The sequence below is a fragment of the Monodon monoceros genome, unplaced genomic scaffold (genome assembly GCF_005190385.1).
Source record: "Monodon monoceros isolate NGI ecotype Baffin Bay Population unplaced genomic scaffold, NGI_Narwhal_1 Super_Scaffold_9, whole genome shotgun sequence".
NCBI lineage: Eukaryota > Metazoa > Chordata > Mammalia > Artiodactyla > Monodontidae > Monodon > Monodon monoceros.
In genome coordinates, this window is record NW_021703786.1 from 46,150,624 (window position 1) to 46,169,173 (window position 18,550).

The 18,550-nt window shown below is 48.6% G+C and overlaps 1 protein-coding gene across 1 annotated transcript in view; it reads right to left on the reverse strand.

Moving 5' to 3' along the window:
• The window catches only part of DNAH2 (dynein axonemal heavy chain 2), an 85,735-nt gene extending 74,703 nt beyond the window's left edge, over positions 1-11,032 (reverse strand). Inside the window, exons 1-3 of the mRNA XM_029213407.1 lie at positions 10,876-11,032; positions 6,622-6,683; positions 2,327-2,497 (exon numbers count right to left, since the gene is read on the reverse strand). Of these exons, the coding sequence (XP_029069240.1) occupies positions 2,327-2,497; positions 6,622-6,683; positions 10,876-11,032 (390 nt within the window). The remainder of the gene's footprint in view (positions 1-2,326; positions 2,498-6,621; positions 6,684-10,875) is intronic.
• Positions 11,033-18,550: the final 7,518 nt, after the last annotated feature.

An 18,550-nucleotide genomic window follows, 5' to 3' on the forward strand; every position in this document is an offset into this window, starting at 1 on the left:
TAGTAGTATTGAGCACCTTTTCACGTACACGTTGGCCATTTGTATGTCTTCGTTGGAAAAATGTCTTTTCAATTCTGCACGGTTTTTAATCACATTGTTTTGTTTTCTTGCTATTAAATTGTATGATTTCTTTATATATATTTTAGATATGTATTCATCTCTTATCAGATATATGATTTGCAAATATTTCCTCCCATTCATAGGTTGACTTTTCATTTTGTCGATGATTTCCTTTGCTGTGCAGAAGCTTTTTAGTTAGATGTAGTCCCACTTGTTTATTTTTGCTTTTATTGCTTTTGTTGTAGGGACAAAAAATTTGTACCCTTTGACCAACATTTCCCTATTTCCCCCTTGCCCCACTAGATTTTTTTAATAGAAAACCTTTGTTTTCCATGTTTCCCTATTCATCGAATAATCCATCTTTCCCCACAGATTTTAAAAGCAATTTTTGTAGAAAATGCTTACATATATGTTTCTGGACTCTCTCTGTTTCTTTACTGTTGCTTATATAATACATATTCGTGCCCCAATCTAACTATTTTAATTACTGTAATTTAATAAAAGATTTTCATAGTCACAGATCTCCTACATTACTTTTCTTCTTCATCTTTTTTTTTTTTTTGCTATTTTCATTTCATTTTTCTAGATATACTTTTAAAAATCCTTTACACTAGGGATCTAGGGTCTGTGGCACTTTGATTGGAGTTGCATTAAAACAGTACATTTTTTTGGATGGAATGATCTTTATAATATTAAGATTCCCACTCAGAAACAGGATAGGGCTCACCATTTTTTTTTTTTAACATCTTTAGTGAAGTATAATTGCTTTACAATGGTGTGTTAGTTTCTGCTTTATAACAAAGTAGGGCTCCTCATTTATTTAAATCTTCTTTCTTGGCCTGCAACAAAGTTGTTTTCTTTCGTATAAATCCTAAATTATTTTTTTCAAATTTTTGTTCCTTTTGTGAATGAAATATTTTTTTCATGATGCTTTATAGCCGATTATTGCCAATACGCGGGGAAAAAGCCATGGCCTGTTTTGGGTTTTGTTTAATGTGGAAGCTTCACAAATTGTGCTGCTGAGCAGGGCCATGCTAATCTTCATTATCATTTCAATTTTTGTATACGTGCTGCCAATAAAAGCAAAGCAATAGCCCTTCTTCTTTTCCAAAATTTTATTTCTAAAAATTTCCAACATACAGAAACACCAAAAGAATTTTACAATAATGACCTGTACATCCACCACCCATATTCTACCACCAACATTTTACTATACTTCTGTCTTTTTTTTTTTTTTTTTTTTTTTGTGGTACGCGGGCCTCTCACTGTTGTGGCGTCTCCCATTACGGAGCACAGGCCCCGGACGCGCAGGCTCAGCGGCCATGGCTCATGGGCCCAGCCGCTCCGCGGCATGTGGGATCTTCCCAGACCAGGGCACGAACCCGTGTCCCCTGCATCAGCAGGCAGACTCTCAACCACTGCGCCACCAGGGAAGCCCTATACTTCTGTCTTTTAACTGTTTCCCTACCCATGGTTTACCTTTCACCTATGTATCCTCCCCATTGTTGGAACAGTTATCTAACCCATGAAAGCCATCAACAGTTCCCTCTGGGATAAAGCCAAATTCTTTAGCATAACATACAAGGCCCATCACAAGCTGACCCCAACCCACCTTTCCAGTATCATTTCCCACAACTCCTCTTTCTTTGCACATGAAGTGTTCTTTACCTGGATGCTCTTACTCAGCCTCGATGAAATCCTACTTACCCTTCATCCCCAACTCAAATATCACCTCCATCACCAAGCCTTGCCAGCATTCCACTGGCTACATTAGTTGCTTCCAAAAAAGCTCTTATAAAGCTTTGCCCAGGCATCATAATATACTGTAAATATTTTTTATATGTCTGTCTTCCCCACTAAACCATGAGATCATCAAAAGCAAAACCTTGGGGCTCCCCTGGTGGCGCAGTGGTTGAGAGTCCGCCTGCCGATGCAGGGGACATGGGTTCATGCCCCTGTCCAGGAAGATCCCACGTGCCGCGGAGCGGCTGGGCCCGTGAGCCATGGCCGCTGAGCCTGCGCGTCCGGAGCCTGTGCTCCGCAACGGGAGAGGCCACAACGGTGAGAGGCCCGCGTACCGCAAAAAAAAAAAAAGCAAAACCTTGCCTCATTCCTCTCTGTATCCTGCTGCCAAGCAGGGTGTCTGACTCACTGTGACGCTCAACAGACCTTGTACACAGGAGATAAGACTCACAGACGACAGAGATCCTCAGAACTCTCAGCCCCCTGGAAGAACACCCTGAGGTCTGGACCGCGGAGTACGCACCTGCACAGGCATCCCCAGACCTAGCTTCAGCCCCAAACAGGGGTCGATGAAGATGGTGAGGATGGGCTCCGAAGGGTCCTGGGCAAAGTGTTCCAGAATGGTATCGTGCTCCTCTGTCCAAGTTGCAGCTGCCAGTCCTGTCAGCACAGCTCGGGACAAGAAAAGGGGCTTCTGCAGAAGGACAGCAGAGGGCCAGAGCAGGGACAGCTGTTGGGATGGGTCACTTCTCCCAACCACTGTCACGTATGAGGACGTGGGGGATGAGAGAAGTCAGACAGCTTCAGAACGGGGAAGGGAAAGCTGAGAACGGACTGAAAGACAGGTTTCAAGCTTTCGAAGAAACAAGACAATAAGATTCTCTTCCCTCTACCAGTAAAAATAGAATGGATCATGAAGGAAGACTGAGGGATATTATCTTCCCAAGATATTTCATTTATGCCTGTGTTTGTAAAAATGTCTTATCAAGCAACCCTCAACCTCACAGTAAAACTAAATCAAGGGAACATGTAGGATATTAGCCTAAGTCAAACAATTAGGATTCCATATGTATGTGTTAGCATATGGTATTTGTTTTTCTCTTTCTGACTTACTTCACTCTGTAATGACAGACTCTAGGTCCATCCACCTCACTACAAATAACTCAATTTCATTTCTTTTTATGGTTGAGTAATATTCCATTGAAGCTGGGACAAAGTGAGAGAGTGGCATGGACATATGTACACTACCAAATGTAAAACCGATAGCTAGTGGGAAGCAGCCACATAGCACAGGGAGATCAGCTCGGTGCTTTGTGACCACCTAGAGGGGTGGGATGGGGAGGGTGGGAGGGAGGAAGACGCAAGAGGGAAGAGATATGGGGATATACGTATATGTATAGCTGATTCACTTTGTTATAAAGCAGAAACTAACACACCATTGTAAAGCAATTATACTCCAATAAAGATGTTAAAAACAAACAAACAGGGCTTCCCTGGTGGCGCAGTGGTTGAGAATCTGCCTGCCAATGCAGGGGACACAGGTTCGAACCCTGGTCTGGGAAGATCCCACATGCCGCGGAGCAACTAGGCCCGTGAGCCACAACTACTGAGCCTGCGCGTCTGGAGCCTGTGCTCCACAAGAGAGGTCGCAATAGTGAGAGGCCCGCGCGCCGCGATGAAGAGTGGCCCCCGCTCGCCGCAACTAGAGAAAGCCCTCGCACAGAAACGAAGACCCAACACAGCCAAAAATAATAAATAAATAAATTAAAAACGAACAAACAAACAAAAACAATTAGGAGCAAGGGGATGACAAGCTGGAAAAAGGATAAGGGTAAAAGAGCAATTTCTCCATGATGTGGCCTCCACAGGATACTGGAATAAGTATGTGATATTGGGCAAAAGTCAACTGGCATATCAGTGAGGAAAAAAACAAAAGGGAGGTGAAAAGACAAGACTGGAAAACACCAAAGAACAAACCAATTCGATGGAAAATAAATCATAACTGGTGACTAGAAAAAAGACAGCATTATTTTGAACACTACTAAATAAATTAAGAAAACTAGAGGATATAAAAATCTAGCTTGGTGAACTTGAGAAGTCACCCCGTCCTTCTTCCAGTACTCTGGAAGATGAGAAGGAATCCCTCTTACTTAAAGTTTCCAGGTCAAGAAAATTTAGCTAGGGATCTAAAATCTTCCGTATATAAATACATACATGAAGAACCAACGAGAAAAACACTAAGACCCAGATAAATGGACAAAAGGATATGAACAAACATATCATGTCATAAAACAAGAGAAAATGAAAATGTGAAATAAATGTTCAATTTCATTTGAAATCAAAGAAATACAAATAAACATAGCAAAGGTGTATCATTTATTGCCTATCATTTTTTAAAAAATCCTTGCTAGGTTGGTACAGCCACTATGGAGAACAGTATGGAGGTTCCTTAAAAAACTACAAATAGAACTACCATATGACCCAGCAATCCCACTACTGGGCATATACCCTGAGAAAACCATAATTCAAAAAGAGTCATGTACCAAAATGTTCATTGCAGCTCTATTTACAATAGCCAGGAGATGAAAACAATCTAAGTGTCCATCATCGGATGAATGGATAAAGAAGATGTGGCACATATATACAATGGAATATTACTCAGCCATAAAAAGAAATGAAATTGAGTTATTTGTAGTGAGGTGGATGGACCTAGAGTCTGTCATACAGAGTGAAGTAGGTTAGAAAGAGAAAGACAAATACCGTATGCTAACACATATATATGGAATATAGGAAAAAAAATGTCATGAAGTACCTAGGGGTAAGACGGGAATAAAGACACAGACCTACTAGAGAATGGACTTGAGGATATGGGGGGGGGGAGGGTAAGCTGTGACAAAGTGAGAGAGTGGCATGGACATATATACACTACCAAACATAAAATAGATAGCTAGTGGGAAGTAGCCGCATAGCACAGGGAGATCAGCTCAGTGCTTTGTGACCACCTAGAGGGGTGGGATAGGGAGGGTGGGAGGGAGGGAGATGCAAGAGGGAGGAGATATGGGAATATATGTATATGTATAACTGATTCACTTTGTTATAAAGCAGAAACTAACACACCACTGTAAAGCAATTATACTCCAATAAAGATGTAAAAAAAAAAAAATCCTTGCTAGGGAATTCCCTGGTGGTCCAGTGGTTAGGACTCCACGTTTTCACTGCCGAGGGTGCAGGTTCAATCCCTGCTCGGGGAACTAAGATCCCACAAGCCGCGGAGTGGAACCAGAAAAAAAAAGCTGCTAAACTGCTAACACCCAGGTCTGGAAAGTGTTTGTTGCTAGTGCAAGGGCAAAAAAATGCAATTTGTTTGAAAAACAATTTGGCATTATGTATTAAAGGTGTTAGAAATGTTCTTTACTCTTTGATTCAGGAACTCCATATACAGGAATCTAACTTAAGGAAATATTAAGTATTTCAAAATGTGTTAGTTTTATTTATAATATTCATCACTGTATTATTATGAGAGCAAAAAAATCATAAATGGCAAATGTCCAAGAGTAAGGATTTAACTGTGATACATATATCTTACGGAGCACCATATGACCATTAAAAATGGCGCTTAAAGGGGCTCCGCTGGCGGTCCAGTGGTTAACACTCCACGCTTCTATTGCAGGGGGCACAGATTCAATCCCTGGTCAGGGAACTAAGATCCCGCATGCAGCACAGCGGCCAAAAAAAAAAAAAAAATGGCGCTTACAGAGAATTCCCTGGCGGTCCAGTGGTTAGGATTTGGTGTTTTTCACTGCTGGGGCCCAGGTTCAATCCCTGGTCAGGAACTAAGATCCCATAAGCTGCGCAGCCAAAAAAAAAAAATGCTGCTTACAAAAAGTATGTAATAACAGTAATGAAAATACTACATATCAAAAAAAAAGAGGTATCTTGTGATTTACATATTTGTGATTAAAAAAATAAAGGCAGCCTGATGTATTTTTTTAAGTATACAATAACATGAAGAATAAAAAAATGTTTTGTGAGAAAGCCTAATAAAAAATTATAATGTGTGGTACAGTTGGGATTGTTAAAAAACAAAAAAACTTGCAAATCTACACAGAAAGAAAGGACATATACCAAATCAGTAACCTTGGATGTACATATACCAAATTAGTAACGCTGGATGTGTTCAGACAGTAATACTATGACTTTTATTTTCCCTTTCTTTGTTTTACTTTTCTGTCCCTTCCAATTTTTTTCTTTAATGAGTAGTTGTCACTTTTCTCTCCCTTTTTAAAAAAGTTCAAGGTCACCATTCTATTCTTCTAACCCAGGTAGCTGAGGGTGTGCCTAGGCTCTGATGCAGCTTGGAAATAAAGGTGTAGAGGTTACTGAGTGCCAAATTCTGAAAGTATTTCAAGTGGCTTCTGTAAACTCTTCAGCCAAAGGAGGGAACTGAAGGACAGGAAGAAAGAGGATGTCTTGGAAATTAGTATCCAATTAGGACAGTGTCCGCCCAGCTTGTTCAGATGTTCACCCATTCAACGGATATAGCTTGTTGCAATCTGACCCAAGGTGGAGAGATGAGGAAGGGCCTTCCGAGAGCCCTGTTCCCCACTGAAAGCCCTATTCTTTGGGAGGGGTAGGGGACACGGATAACTTTGTCCTTTACTCGGTGTACTGGATTTGCAGTGAGCAAGCTACCAGTAGAAAGTAAAGAGAAGGTAGTGAGAGATTGAAGAGAATTCCTCGTACACCATTCTGCAACTGATCCTTTGATTCACCAGTTGTTGGGGAGGAATATTTGTCTCAGAGAAAAGCCAAACTTACCACGTCTACCTCACACTCCTGTAATTCTTCTTTCTGTATTTCAGGTTCCTCCAATATTGGCTCTGGGAAGAATGAAAATTCAAAAATGAAGGCATCCCATTAAAAGTTAAACACAGAGACTTCCCTGGTGGTCCAGTGGTTAAGTCTCTGAGCTTCCACTGCAGGGTGCATGGGTTTGATCCCTGGATGGGGAACTAAGATCCCACATGCCGGACAGCACAGACAAAAAAACAACAACAAATAAAAGAAGTTAAACACAGAGTCACCATATGACCGAGCAACTCCACTTCAAGGTACTTGAAGTACCTTGAGAAACTGGCACCCCATGGCCCCTATATCTTTACTTCTAAGTTGCACCAGAGCCTAGCCTCTTAGCAGGCACTCCCTATTCCCCTTTCCTCCCAGATCCTGGTGACCACTAATCTACCTTCTGAGTCTATGAATTTGCCTATTCTGGACATTTTATATTAGTGGCATCATAGAATATGCGGTCTTTTGTGACTGGGTTCTTTCACTTGGCATATTTTCAAGGTTCATCCACGTTGTTGTACCGTAGCAGACCTTCATTCTTTTTATGGCTGCATAATATTCCACTGCAATTTGTTTATCCATTCATCGTGGATGGACGCTTGGGTGTGTCCACCTTTCGGCTGCTGTGAATAGCACTGCTGTGAACACGGGCATACAAATGTCTGTCCGAGTCCCTGCCTCCAGTTCTCTGCAACTAGACATGCCACAGCTAAGATCCCACGTGCCACAACTAAGACCCAGTGCAGCCAAATATAAATAAATATATATATTTTTTTTTAATTTTTCTTTTAAAAAGCCGACTGGGGCCGGAGGGGGCACAGGAGGAGGCAGGGGAATGAAGGCAGTCAGTATTAAGGTCATTCTAGGCATTCAGCATCTGGCCTGCCATTCTTCCCCCATCCTGTTCCCACATGGAGAAGCTGGGGCCCACAGAAATCAGCCCCTCTCCAAGCAAACTGCCATCCCCACTCTGGACTCCATAAAACCCAGGGGGGTGTCCCTCTCCTTCCTGATCTGTTGCTCACACAGAGAGACTGGGGTAAAACTGGTGGACCTCCCATCTCCCGTGGGCTGAAAGGAGGAAGGAACAAATGAGGGGCAACCAAAAGACCTTGGGAACAGGACACTCCAACTTCCAGAAAGAAAACCTAAGAGGGGAGTGAGGCACACAGGCCGAGGAAGGAAATCATGAGAAAGATGGAACAGCTGATTCTAGGAGCTCAGTGGTGAGTGGGATGGGTAACCAAGAAACCCAACGCCCTTCGAGAAAGCCAAGGGCATCCAAGGTTTCAGACAGGAATGAGGCGGGGGAGGGAGACTGAGACAATCTCAAGAGTAAACTGGTTTTGTCCTCTATTGTAATACAATTTATATAAAGTCTAAACCATGCAATACGATACTAGTATGAGATGGTCATGGATACACACAGTAAAAATTTAAGAAACAGGCTTGAGAATGACAAACACCAACTCAGGATAGCAGTGACCTCTGGAGAAGGAGAGAAGGGCTTGGGGGTGGGGGGGCGGGTAGCAGGGGGACAAAGGGATTCACCTGTTGCCATCATGGTTTATTCTCACACTGGGTGACGGGTACATGGGTGTTCATTATCTCATTCTCTGTATTTTTTCTGATTTGCCTGAAATACAGGTCTACAATCCCTTAACCAAAACCCTTGGGATCAAGTATATTTCAGAATGTAGACTTGTAAGAGCGTTTGGTATATGAGACCCCCACCACATCTTGGGGCCTCTAGAACAGCACTCCACAAACTTTTAATGTCAGTATTTCTGCAGTAAAACGTATGAAAATTTATACTAAGTGGTTTAAATAGACTATAAATACCTTCAGGTCAGTTTAGGTTACGTCTCACCGCCAAATAAGTTTGGATGCCAAATTTTGGGGGAAAAAACCTTTCAGTTCTTAGGGCTTTTTAAAATTAGAGATATGGGATTATGAACCTGTACTTCTTTTCTTAGTGGGAACAGAGGAGCACTTAAGGAAGCAAAGGGTATCAATAAAGACCTCAAAAGGGTGTCTTGCCCTTTAACCCACCATCCTTCACCAAGAAGTGTTTTAGGCCTGGTCTTAGTCCATTTGGACTACTATAACAAAACACCATAGACTGGGTGGCTTCTAAACAGCAGACATTTATTCCTCACAGTTCTGGAGGCTGGAAGTCCTAGATCAGGGTGCCAGCGGGGTTGGGTGAGGGCCCTCTTCTGGGGTGCAGACCTCTCTTTGTGTCCAGCGGAAGGGGGCAAGGAATCTCTCTGGAGTTGCTTCTTTTAAGGCACTAATCCCACTCATGACAGCTCCACCCTCATGATTTAAGCAACCTCCCAAAGGCCCCTCCTACTAACACCATCGTATTGGGCATGAGAATTTCAACATATGAATTTGGGGGGACACAAACATTCAGACCATAGTAGGCCCCCTCTGTCTCCTGTGGGACAGGCCTCAATCCCTCCCCAACTCCAAAGAGTACAGGGATTTTTTTTTTTTTTAATATTTACTTATTTATTTGGCTGTGCAGGATCTTTCATTGCGGCACACGGGATCTTTAGTTGCAGCATGCATGTGGGATCTAGTTCCCTGACCAGGGATGGAACCCAGGCTCCCTGCATTAGGAGCACGGAGTCTTAGCCGCTGGACCACCAGGGAAGTCCTGAGTACAGGGATTAAGGCTCATTTCAGGGCTGCCTTGGAGGCCCAAGTCTTCTCTGAACCTCTATCAAGTGTCAGCTAGAAAGTTCCACATCAAACAATAAAAAGGCTTAGAGCTAAAAGGACTCAGAGATCCTTGGTGTTTGGGGGTCAGTGCTTTCATTTAGAAGTTCCCTTTTTTCTTATAACTTTTATTGGAGTATAGTTGATTCACAGTGTTGTGTCAGCCTCAGGTGCACAGCAAAGTGAATCACCCATATATATACACACACACATCCACCCTTCTCTGGATTCTTTTCCCATCGAGGCCACCACAGAGTATCGAGTAGAGTTCCCCGTGCTGTACAATGGCCCTTATTACTTATCCACTGTACACACAGTAGTGTGCATATGTCAATCACAATCTTCCAATTTACCCCTCCCCCGCTTACCCCCGGCAACCACAAGTCTGCCCTCTACGTCTGTAACTCTGTTCCTGCTCTGCAGATGAGTTCATCTGTACCCTTTTTTTAGATTCCACATATAAGCAACATCACATGACACCCTGACATTCCCTTCCCACCCCAGAGGAGTCTCCAAGTTGAACTTCACTGCCTTCCGTCCTCCCTCCCCTTGCTCCCGGTACCCAGCGTCTAGGAGCCAGTCCCACTTGAAACTGCTCTTAAGAGAGCTCAGAAGAAAAAAATTTGCATGGTTCCAATGTCCAGATCCCAGGGCAAGGCCCTGTGTACCCTGGACCTTTCTCCCGTGCCCACGCTTAATCTCTCAACTTTTAATATTAAAAGGAGATTCTATTTCTCTCCATCTTGACAGGCTGCTAGCAGTGGAAAGAAGCCCCAGGTAAACGGGGAGGACTATTCTTAGCTAACAGTCATAGCTACACTGGCCAGTGCTCTAAGGGGCAGCCTAGTGACAGCAACAGCTACCAAAAACCTTCCAACCCTATTGGCCCCAGCTCACCCAACAGGAAGGAATCCCTCAGATCAAAGCCACAAGAGGCAGCCTCTTTAAACTCTTTTCTTCCTCAATCTAGACATCAGGCTTCTTTTCCTGTGGCCCTGAACCTGAACCTCCTTAGTCTACCAAGGCCCTGACGAAATGAGGGCAGAGATACAAGAGCCTTAAACAGATGGGAGAAAGATTCAGTCAGGCTTAGGATTCAAAGGATGGCAAAGCAGGCTGAGTCTCCATGGTGATGGGCTTAATGGGAGGAAAACACTATTTGTTTTGCCACCCAGGGTGAAAATGGGAAAAAGGAAGAGATCAAACCCTCTTCACTGGGGTAGGAGCAACCAGGAACACTTGAAATAAGGAAGAAGAGGCTAGGATAGAGGATTGGCTGGTGAGCTCTTGGTGCACTGGGGGAAAATTTTAAGACAGAAAGAACAAGTATAAGGCTGGCCAGGAAGAAAACACAAAACAAGGGACCTAGCAGCAAGCCTGAGATTCCGCTGAACCCCTTGCTTCTTACCCAGAAGCAACAGAACCTGCTCCCCGGCCCTAAGACCCTCCTTCAATACAAACGTTCTGCCTCCAAGCCTCTCCCCAGCAGGTACCCACCAGGCTCCTCCTTGAGAGACTCGGGCTCTGCCTGGGACTCACTGCTGGCCGGCAGGGTGGTCTCCACAGCCTGTGCGGCCAGAGCAGACTGAGCGACTCGCCAGCGGGTGCTTCCCCGGCTACTCACTTCCTGCTTCTTGTCGGCTTTGCTGGACATTGTGTTGGCAAAACCTGTAGACACACGGAAGCTGGGGGACCACCACCAGATGCACCCCCAATCCTCAGTCCTTTCCCTGGGATAGCCCACTTTCTTCAGGGCGCTGGGTTAAAAATTAAAATCAGTCCCTCGAGGCATTAGGAATAAATGGAAGCTAAACAGGAGGGCATAGGGAATTCCCGGGCATCCCAGTGGTTAGGACTCGCGCTTCCACTGCAGGGGGCACATGAGTTCCGTTCCTGGTCGGGGAACTAAGATCCCACAAGCCCCAAGGCGTGGCCGGGGGGGGAAAAAAAGAAAAAAGAGGGCACAGCAGACACCCACTCATGAGGATTTAGGAACCCCTATCTCTGCCCAGAGGTATGAGAACGTAAGATAATCAGGGAAACATCTACCACGCTGAGGTGTGGTTGCACACACCCTCAAGCACTCTAGCTCTCAGGGGCCATGGGCGAGTGAGAGAGGGCCCAGGGAAGGGAAGACTGTCCCCAGGTTCCACACTCTCTGTCACGTCACTGAGCAACCAAGATGATTTTCCTATGTACCTCCTTTTCTCCCAAGTTACCCCCTGGAAGCGGGGGAGAAAGAAAAATGCCCCTCCTACCCACACTAAAATCTGTGACCTCCTTAAACAAGGAAGAAAACAGTATTTGCAACCTGTCTCTTCAGCTTTTCAATCCTGAGGGGCAGAAACCCTGTTCTGTGTGTACTGAAAAGGTGTCTTCGCACAGTTGGCTGAGTCTGTGCTAACCGATTACTGAAGACCAAGAGTGTTCGATTCCAGATGTCCTGAGAACAGACTGGAAGAGGAAGGACAAAGGTCATCCAACAATGAACTTGGAATTGTGTCTGGGGGAGGGAGAAATGGGGCGATGAGGAAGGCTCAGTAGTGTCTCTCTCAGAAAAGCAGGAGGGCGGGAAGCGGGGCATCTCTGGCGGGCGCCCAGGGCAATGTCTGATTCGCTGGGCAGTTCCTCTTCACTCAGCTCTAGCCTGACAACCACCTGTGGCTTTTCTTCCTCATCCCCACAGACTGCCACAGGCATTGATCATACGCTATGAGTTTCACACTTGAAGGATTTGTACTTTACTCCAAGGAACACCGTTCTATTAGGCCAACACATCAATAAAGCCAGGTACCACAGCGCGGCTTCTGCCATCAGTCTCCAGAGAAGCGTCAGGCTGTGCTTCCCTGCCTCCGGCTGGAGCCTCAGGAACATTCCGGTGGCAAGGCTGGGAGCCACCTCCCCATGGGGTTCGCCCCATGGTCCCACACCGAGGCCCCAGGAGGAGCCTTCTACTAGCCTGGGGCTCATTTTATTTCTCAGGAAATACCGTAGGGGGCCGGCCCTCTCCTCCAACCACCAGTGGCTACCAGTGGGCAAATTTCCCCTCACAGGAGCTTCCTCACAGAACTGTCACAACCGTCGCCGCTCCTTCCTCTCAGCTGCCCCTTCCTCTGCCCTCCCCCCGCAACGGCCCCTTCTTCCCTCGCCCCCGCAACTCTCCCTCGTACCCCTCACCACTGCCCCTTCTCCCCGTAGCTTCCCACTCTCCCCGGCATTCCTCCCTTCCTCCCTGGTGCCCTCCCCCGCCAACACACACCTCACGACGCCGACCCTCTCCTCCCTACGCCGACCGACCGGCCACTCCAGCTGAGAAGTTGCCCCGCGTGGCCCTCTCGGGCCGGCGCCTGCACGCGTCGCCTTGGCAACCCCGGGCACGGGCAGCGGGGGTGGTGGAGGGGGCGAGTGGCGGGGGCCCGAGCGCGCCGAGCCAGCGTCCTCGGCGCAGACGCAGAGACGCCCTGATCAGCCGCTCCCGGCTGGGCGGCGCTCGCGTCACCCCGGCGGGGAGCCGGGGCAAGAGGGCTGGGGGGCACGGGGAAGCCGCTAAACCTGGCAGGCTGCAGGGGGGCTGGAGGGGGACGGGAGGCCTGGTCTGAGGACGGGCGGTAAGGACTGGGGCTGGAAACAATGAGTGGCCTCCCGCAGGACACTGAAAAGGCTGGGGGAACCCAATCGCCCGACCCCGCGCGCGGGTCTGTGAGCTCCATTCCGGGCGAGTCCAGCAGATGGCGCCCGAGGTCCCGTCTGCGAGGCTCACGCGCGCTCTAGAAGGCGTTCCAGGATTTCGAGACAGCCGTGGCTGCAGCTGAGTCCGGGGAAAAAACCGGGGCTGGAGCACCCCTGCCCTCCCGCTCGTTCCCCCTTCTTAATTCGGACTGGGGTCTAGGATCGCCGGGCAGCGCTGGGTGGGGGAAGGAGGGAAGAACGGAACTGGAATTTTTGGAATCTGAGGATTGGCTTTGGAAAGCGTCGCTCGTTTTGGGGGGGACAGGAGGCGGGGACTCTCTGGGGAAGGTGACCGGGCCGGGGAGGGGCTCGGCTCTCCATAAGAACAAAGACAGAGTCGTGGGGAAGCGACAGGAGAGGGGTGTGAGAGGAGGGGCAGACGGCAGCCGGTGCTAGGGGGCGCTGCGGGCCGGGGTGCCAGAAGAGACGCCTGGAAGACTGAGCCGTACCTGGGGCTGGTGGAAGCTTTAGGGAGGCCTGGGAGATGCAGGGAGGAAGCGAGTCAGGGGGATGGGAAGGCACCCTCCCTGCTTCCATCAATAGTGCCTAATTAAGACAAAGCCCGCAGCGAGCCCACTGATTACATTTCCATGAGGAGCTAAATTGATGACATTTTCTTTGCTGGAGGAGAGAAGCTGGCACCTCAGTTCCCCCTTTTCCTGGTTGATGTTCACACCTGACGAGTCTCATTATGCCAGTCTGGCAGGGCAAGGACTGGCAGTCCCTGGTACTCCTGAAGGGCCTGTGGATTAATCCACACCTGAGCCCAGCTCTGACCTCACCATCCTACCTACCCCATTTTTATTTCCAGAATTGACAACGCCTGCCCTTGGCACCCCCCCCATTATCCTTAAAGGAGGTTTCTGAGCTCCTGCCCAGCCCACATTCCTGTTGCTGAGGGCACGGATTGAAGGAGAGAGGGGTCCTGCCACACCCCAAAATCAGCTGCACAGCAAGCAGGGCTAAGTGGGTGATCCTCTAACCAGTTAGGCAGTGGGTGGCAGAGAGGTGACATGATTGGTCAGATCCCCCAGGGAGAAAGTCCCAGAGGAGTGAAGATTTGAGGGGAGGCACAGGATGGGGAGACTTATAGGCGGGGCTCATGGCTCGCTCAGGGAAAGGAATGTTGTGTAGACCCCATTTCTTTTCTGAACCACCCCCCACCCCCACTGGCCTTGGCTGTGCCTAGGGATCCCAGCCCCTACATTATGCTAAATAGGTAATCAAACATCTTGCTTTGCTAATTACTGCTCAATCCGATTAAACGCCACTGAAGCTCATCAACAGAGGTGGAGGTAGGGAGAAGGGATGAAAGGGGGGGCAGCCACAGCTGTGATGGGGGTCTTGTCCCCAGGAGCTCTAGGGGACAGCTGAGAAACAGCCAGGGTAGCAAGACTCAGTACCTCGCAAAAGAAATGGGCAGAAGGGTTGTACGACAGAACCCTTCATCTCACTGCATCCTCCCAGCCTCAGGCACTCCCTCCTCCCAGGACCTTCATTACTCTCAGAACCCAGGCATCCGGCCATTCCCACAGCTCCCCACACACACCCCTGTCCCAGCTTTAATAAGTTCTGTTCTCTCACTGTCAATATTTGATTTCTCAGGGCCATCTCCACGGAGAGAGGGAGCTCTTCCCTTGCTTCCCCCCTACCTTGGCCCTTTTTTGCCCACCCCAGTCTCTTTGTGCCCCCAACCTTCTCTGAACTAGCTGACTTAATGAAATGATATTAAAGTCTTAAGCAACTCCAAAAGAATGGTTGTTATGGTGAAGGGAGTGGGCAGGACGCCTGGGTCCCTGAGGGGAGCAAGGGCTGAGGAGGGGGGAGAGTGAGCCAGAGGCTAAGGTCTGGAGGCCCCAGTCCCCAAGGGGGAGCAGCAGATTTAGGGTGAGCTGGGGGCTGGCCCTTTGGATTGTGGTGGGAAGTGGGGAGTTAGGGCTGGGGGCTAGGAAAAGGTGAGAAGAGGGAGGACATTTCTCTGGTCCAGGTCTCAGCCTGCTGTCCAGAGCATCCGTCGGGGATGGAGAAGCCAGCCGGGGGCGCAGAGCCCCTGTGCCAGCAGCCTCCCTGCTGAATGTGCCCGGGGCCGGTCCCGTGAGAACCAGAGTAGATTCCTCTTCAGCCCTGACTCATCCCTCTTCCCCCCGCACCCCCCCCCCACGAGCAGACCCCCACAGGTGATTTGTAGCTGATGCCCTCACGATGGTAGCACCAGGAGGGAGTCCGTTCCATGACATGAACAGCCGAGAGCTTCCAGGAGAGGAGAGAACAGAGGCCAAGAGATGGGGAGCCAAGCACCAACCCCCCTGCCCCCACCCATCCCATCTCACTCCCCTGGGGACCCTGGCCCAGCCCCAGTCCCCTTGGGGTGGTGGGAATGCAAGGACATTTGGCTGGGCTGATTGATGAGGGAGGAAGCAGCCACTGGGCACTGAGGCTGCTGTTTGCTGAGCACACAGATTCCTCCCCACTCACCAGCTGCCGCCCCCTGAGGCTGCTGAATCTCCCCACCACCACCACTAGCCACTTGGATTGGAGGGAGCTGATGCCTGAGTTTCTGATGGCAACTGAGGGAAGTGGGAGAGCCAGGCCGTGGAATGCTTCGATTCCTTCTGGGAATCAGGGGACCCTAGGACCTGGTCCCCTCAGAACTCCCTACAGGACTCCACCTTTGCTGCTGCCTTTCAAACATCTCTCCTGTGCTGAGTTTTCACTCCCATTTATTCTGTATCCTTTTCCCTACCCCCACCCAACTCTCTGAGCCCATCCCAGCTAGCCCCCTGCCTCCAAACCAGCCTGCCACATTTCTCCCAGCCTGCCTACAGATCTTGAAACTCTCTCTAGGGCAGGGGATGCCCCACGTTTGTGACTCCACTTAGGAAGCTCTGTTTTTCATTCTAACTACATTTCCAGTTGTGATGTCAACCATTCCCCATCAGAAATCCCCACTGCAACCCTTTGCTCTGTTCTCCTTTTCTTAAAATCCTCAACATAGACCACAGACACAAACATACATACCTCAACCTAATTTACATCCTGCTTCTGTTCGGAAGGATGGAAAAGTGTGAGCTTCTGTCTGCAGCACAGCCCCCAGGACAGCCTCCATCCTATGCTGGGTTTACGTTCTGTGGTCCCCAGCTCTCTCACATCCTTTACTCCCACTCTGCTCTAGACTCTGTACCAGCAGCTGTACCACAGCCCCAAAATCTCAGAGCATTATCCCTGCCCTCCCAGAGCCTAAAATTTAGTTGAGGAAAACACAGCTCACATCCACACAAGAAACAAAGGGGACCCCCTCCCGCCCCAGACCTTAAAGTAAATGTTTATATCTTTTTCTATAAAACTGGTGTGTTTATCTGGAAATGTATTTTGTGTGCTGATTTCTTTGTATTTATTATAATGAAGTAAAAAAGCATGTTTTTAGGTCAAAAAAAGAAAGAAAGAAAGAAAGAAACAAAGGGGAAAAAATGGAAGACGGAGTTAGATCAACTTCCTAAATGTGGATTCTTCCTTGGTCACTTGCTACCCTACACGCTGAGGCTGGGGAAAGACAGGACGCATCTAGAACATGTGTGTGGTTGTGATGTCTTTCTCACTATTCCCAAGCCTGTCGAGATTTCACCTCTATGCTTTGCACTTGCTGTTCCGTCTTTCTGCTCTGCCCTTCCCCATAGTGCCTGCCTTCCATACTCCTCATTATTCAAGGTCCTGAACAAATGTCACCTCTTCAGAGGGACCCTCCTGACCTCCTAATTTAAAGCATCTTCCTGATACTCTCCATCCTCTTCACTCTGTTTTTTTATATCACTTATCACTACCAGAAATATTATTATGTTGTTCCCCACCAAAATGTGGATTTCATGAAAGCGGGGGCTTTGCCTTATTCACCTCATACTACCAGTGCCTGAAATAGTACCTGGAACAAAGCAGACATTTAATATGATGCTGAGTGAATGAATGAATGAATGAATGAATGTCTTCCTGCACCTCTTCTTGCTTTGTTGTACTTGTTACCCTAGGAGTGTTTTTGTGTGTTTGTACCTAGAAAGCGAATAGGATGGCATGTGTTTTTCTGCGTGGAAGTCACCTGAGCTTTCAAATAGCTCAAAAGATCACTACACATGTGGAAGGCTCTAGATCTTGCATTGTTAATGTCTGGGGAGAGGAGAGTCTATAGATGCCAGTTCTCTGAAGGGGTGTGTCCCAGGGTAATGTGCAGAATGTGCTGTTCCTCTCCCCAGCTGTGCATCTGTCCCCAGGTGTCTTCCTGTCTCTCAGCATGTTATGATGTCTCGGTTGCTTTGGTGAGATGTTTGTCTGTCACGGAGACTATTTATCCCCACTTCTCTTCCCTCTCTTCTCTCCACCTGTGCCTCTGGATATACGTGTAGGGGAGTCTTCCTTGGCTCCCTTGCCCCCTCGCACACACAGCCCTGCCCCAGTTGTGGACCCCTCCCTCTCTCAACTGGGCCCTGTTGCTGGGCTCTGGGTTGCCATAGTGACGGTTGCCAAGTCCCTGAGGCTGATAGCCAGCGATGGGGCTGTCGGCTCCATCCACGCGGGAGGTTGAGGGGGGCTTCCCATTGTGTGAAGAAGGGGATGTTGCCATGACAACCAACCCCCACTAAGGGGCAGGAACCAGCCCTTCCACACCCCCTCCAGCCTCCCCACCTCGGGCAGCTCCAGTGTGGGCTTAGAAGGCAGGAGTAAATTCCAGACAGCCCAGCACCTGGCCTCCCAGTTTTCAACTCCCCTCCTACAGTGCCTGCACCTCTCGGGACCCAGGCATCTTGCTCAGACAGGGGGAGGGGCAGGGGTCCCACTAGACAGAGGAGGGGCAGGAGGACCCCTTGACCTCCAGGCAGATGGGAGACAGCGGGAGGGGACCTAAAGTCAGGGGAGGGGCAGGCAGGTCAGAGGTTGTGACCCCCACCGACTGGCTGCAGCGATGCTCCTCACTGCTGCTTTTGTGGTTGGAGAATGGGGCTGAGTCTAGGGGACTGGGCATCTGGGTTTTAGGGGGAGAAGAGCCTGGGTTATGGGTACACAGGGAGCCACGGGATAGGCAGCTCGATGCCTGGGTCCCTGAGTCTTCTGGGCACAGGAGTGCCTTGGGCAGGAGTGGGAGGGAATAGATTGAACACGTGAGCATGTTTTTTCCACTTTGTTTCCGACTGAGACTTGCCTTGAATCTGATACTTGGTTTAGCAATAGACACTTGGGCTTTCCCCCGTGAGTGAACACATATTCACAGACAGCCCCATTTGGGATGTATTGGCAACCCACTGCCACCTGGGTTCCTCTCTCCCTGCCCTGGCAGGGGCTGCTTTCCTCAGCCTCCTCGCCCAGCCCATGACCACACCCCCCTCCGCCAGCCAGGCCCTGTCCACCTCGCCCATCCAGCACAACCCCCTCCCTACCCCTTGGTTTCATGCAATTCAAC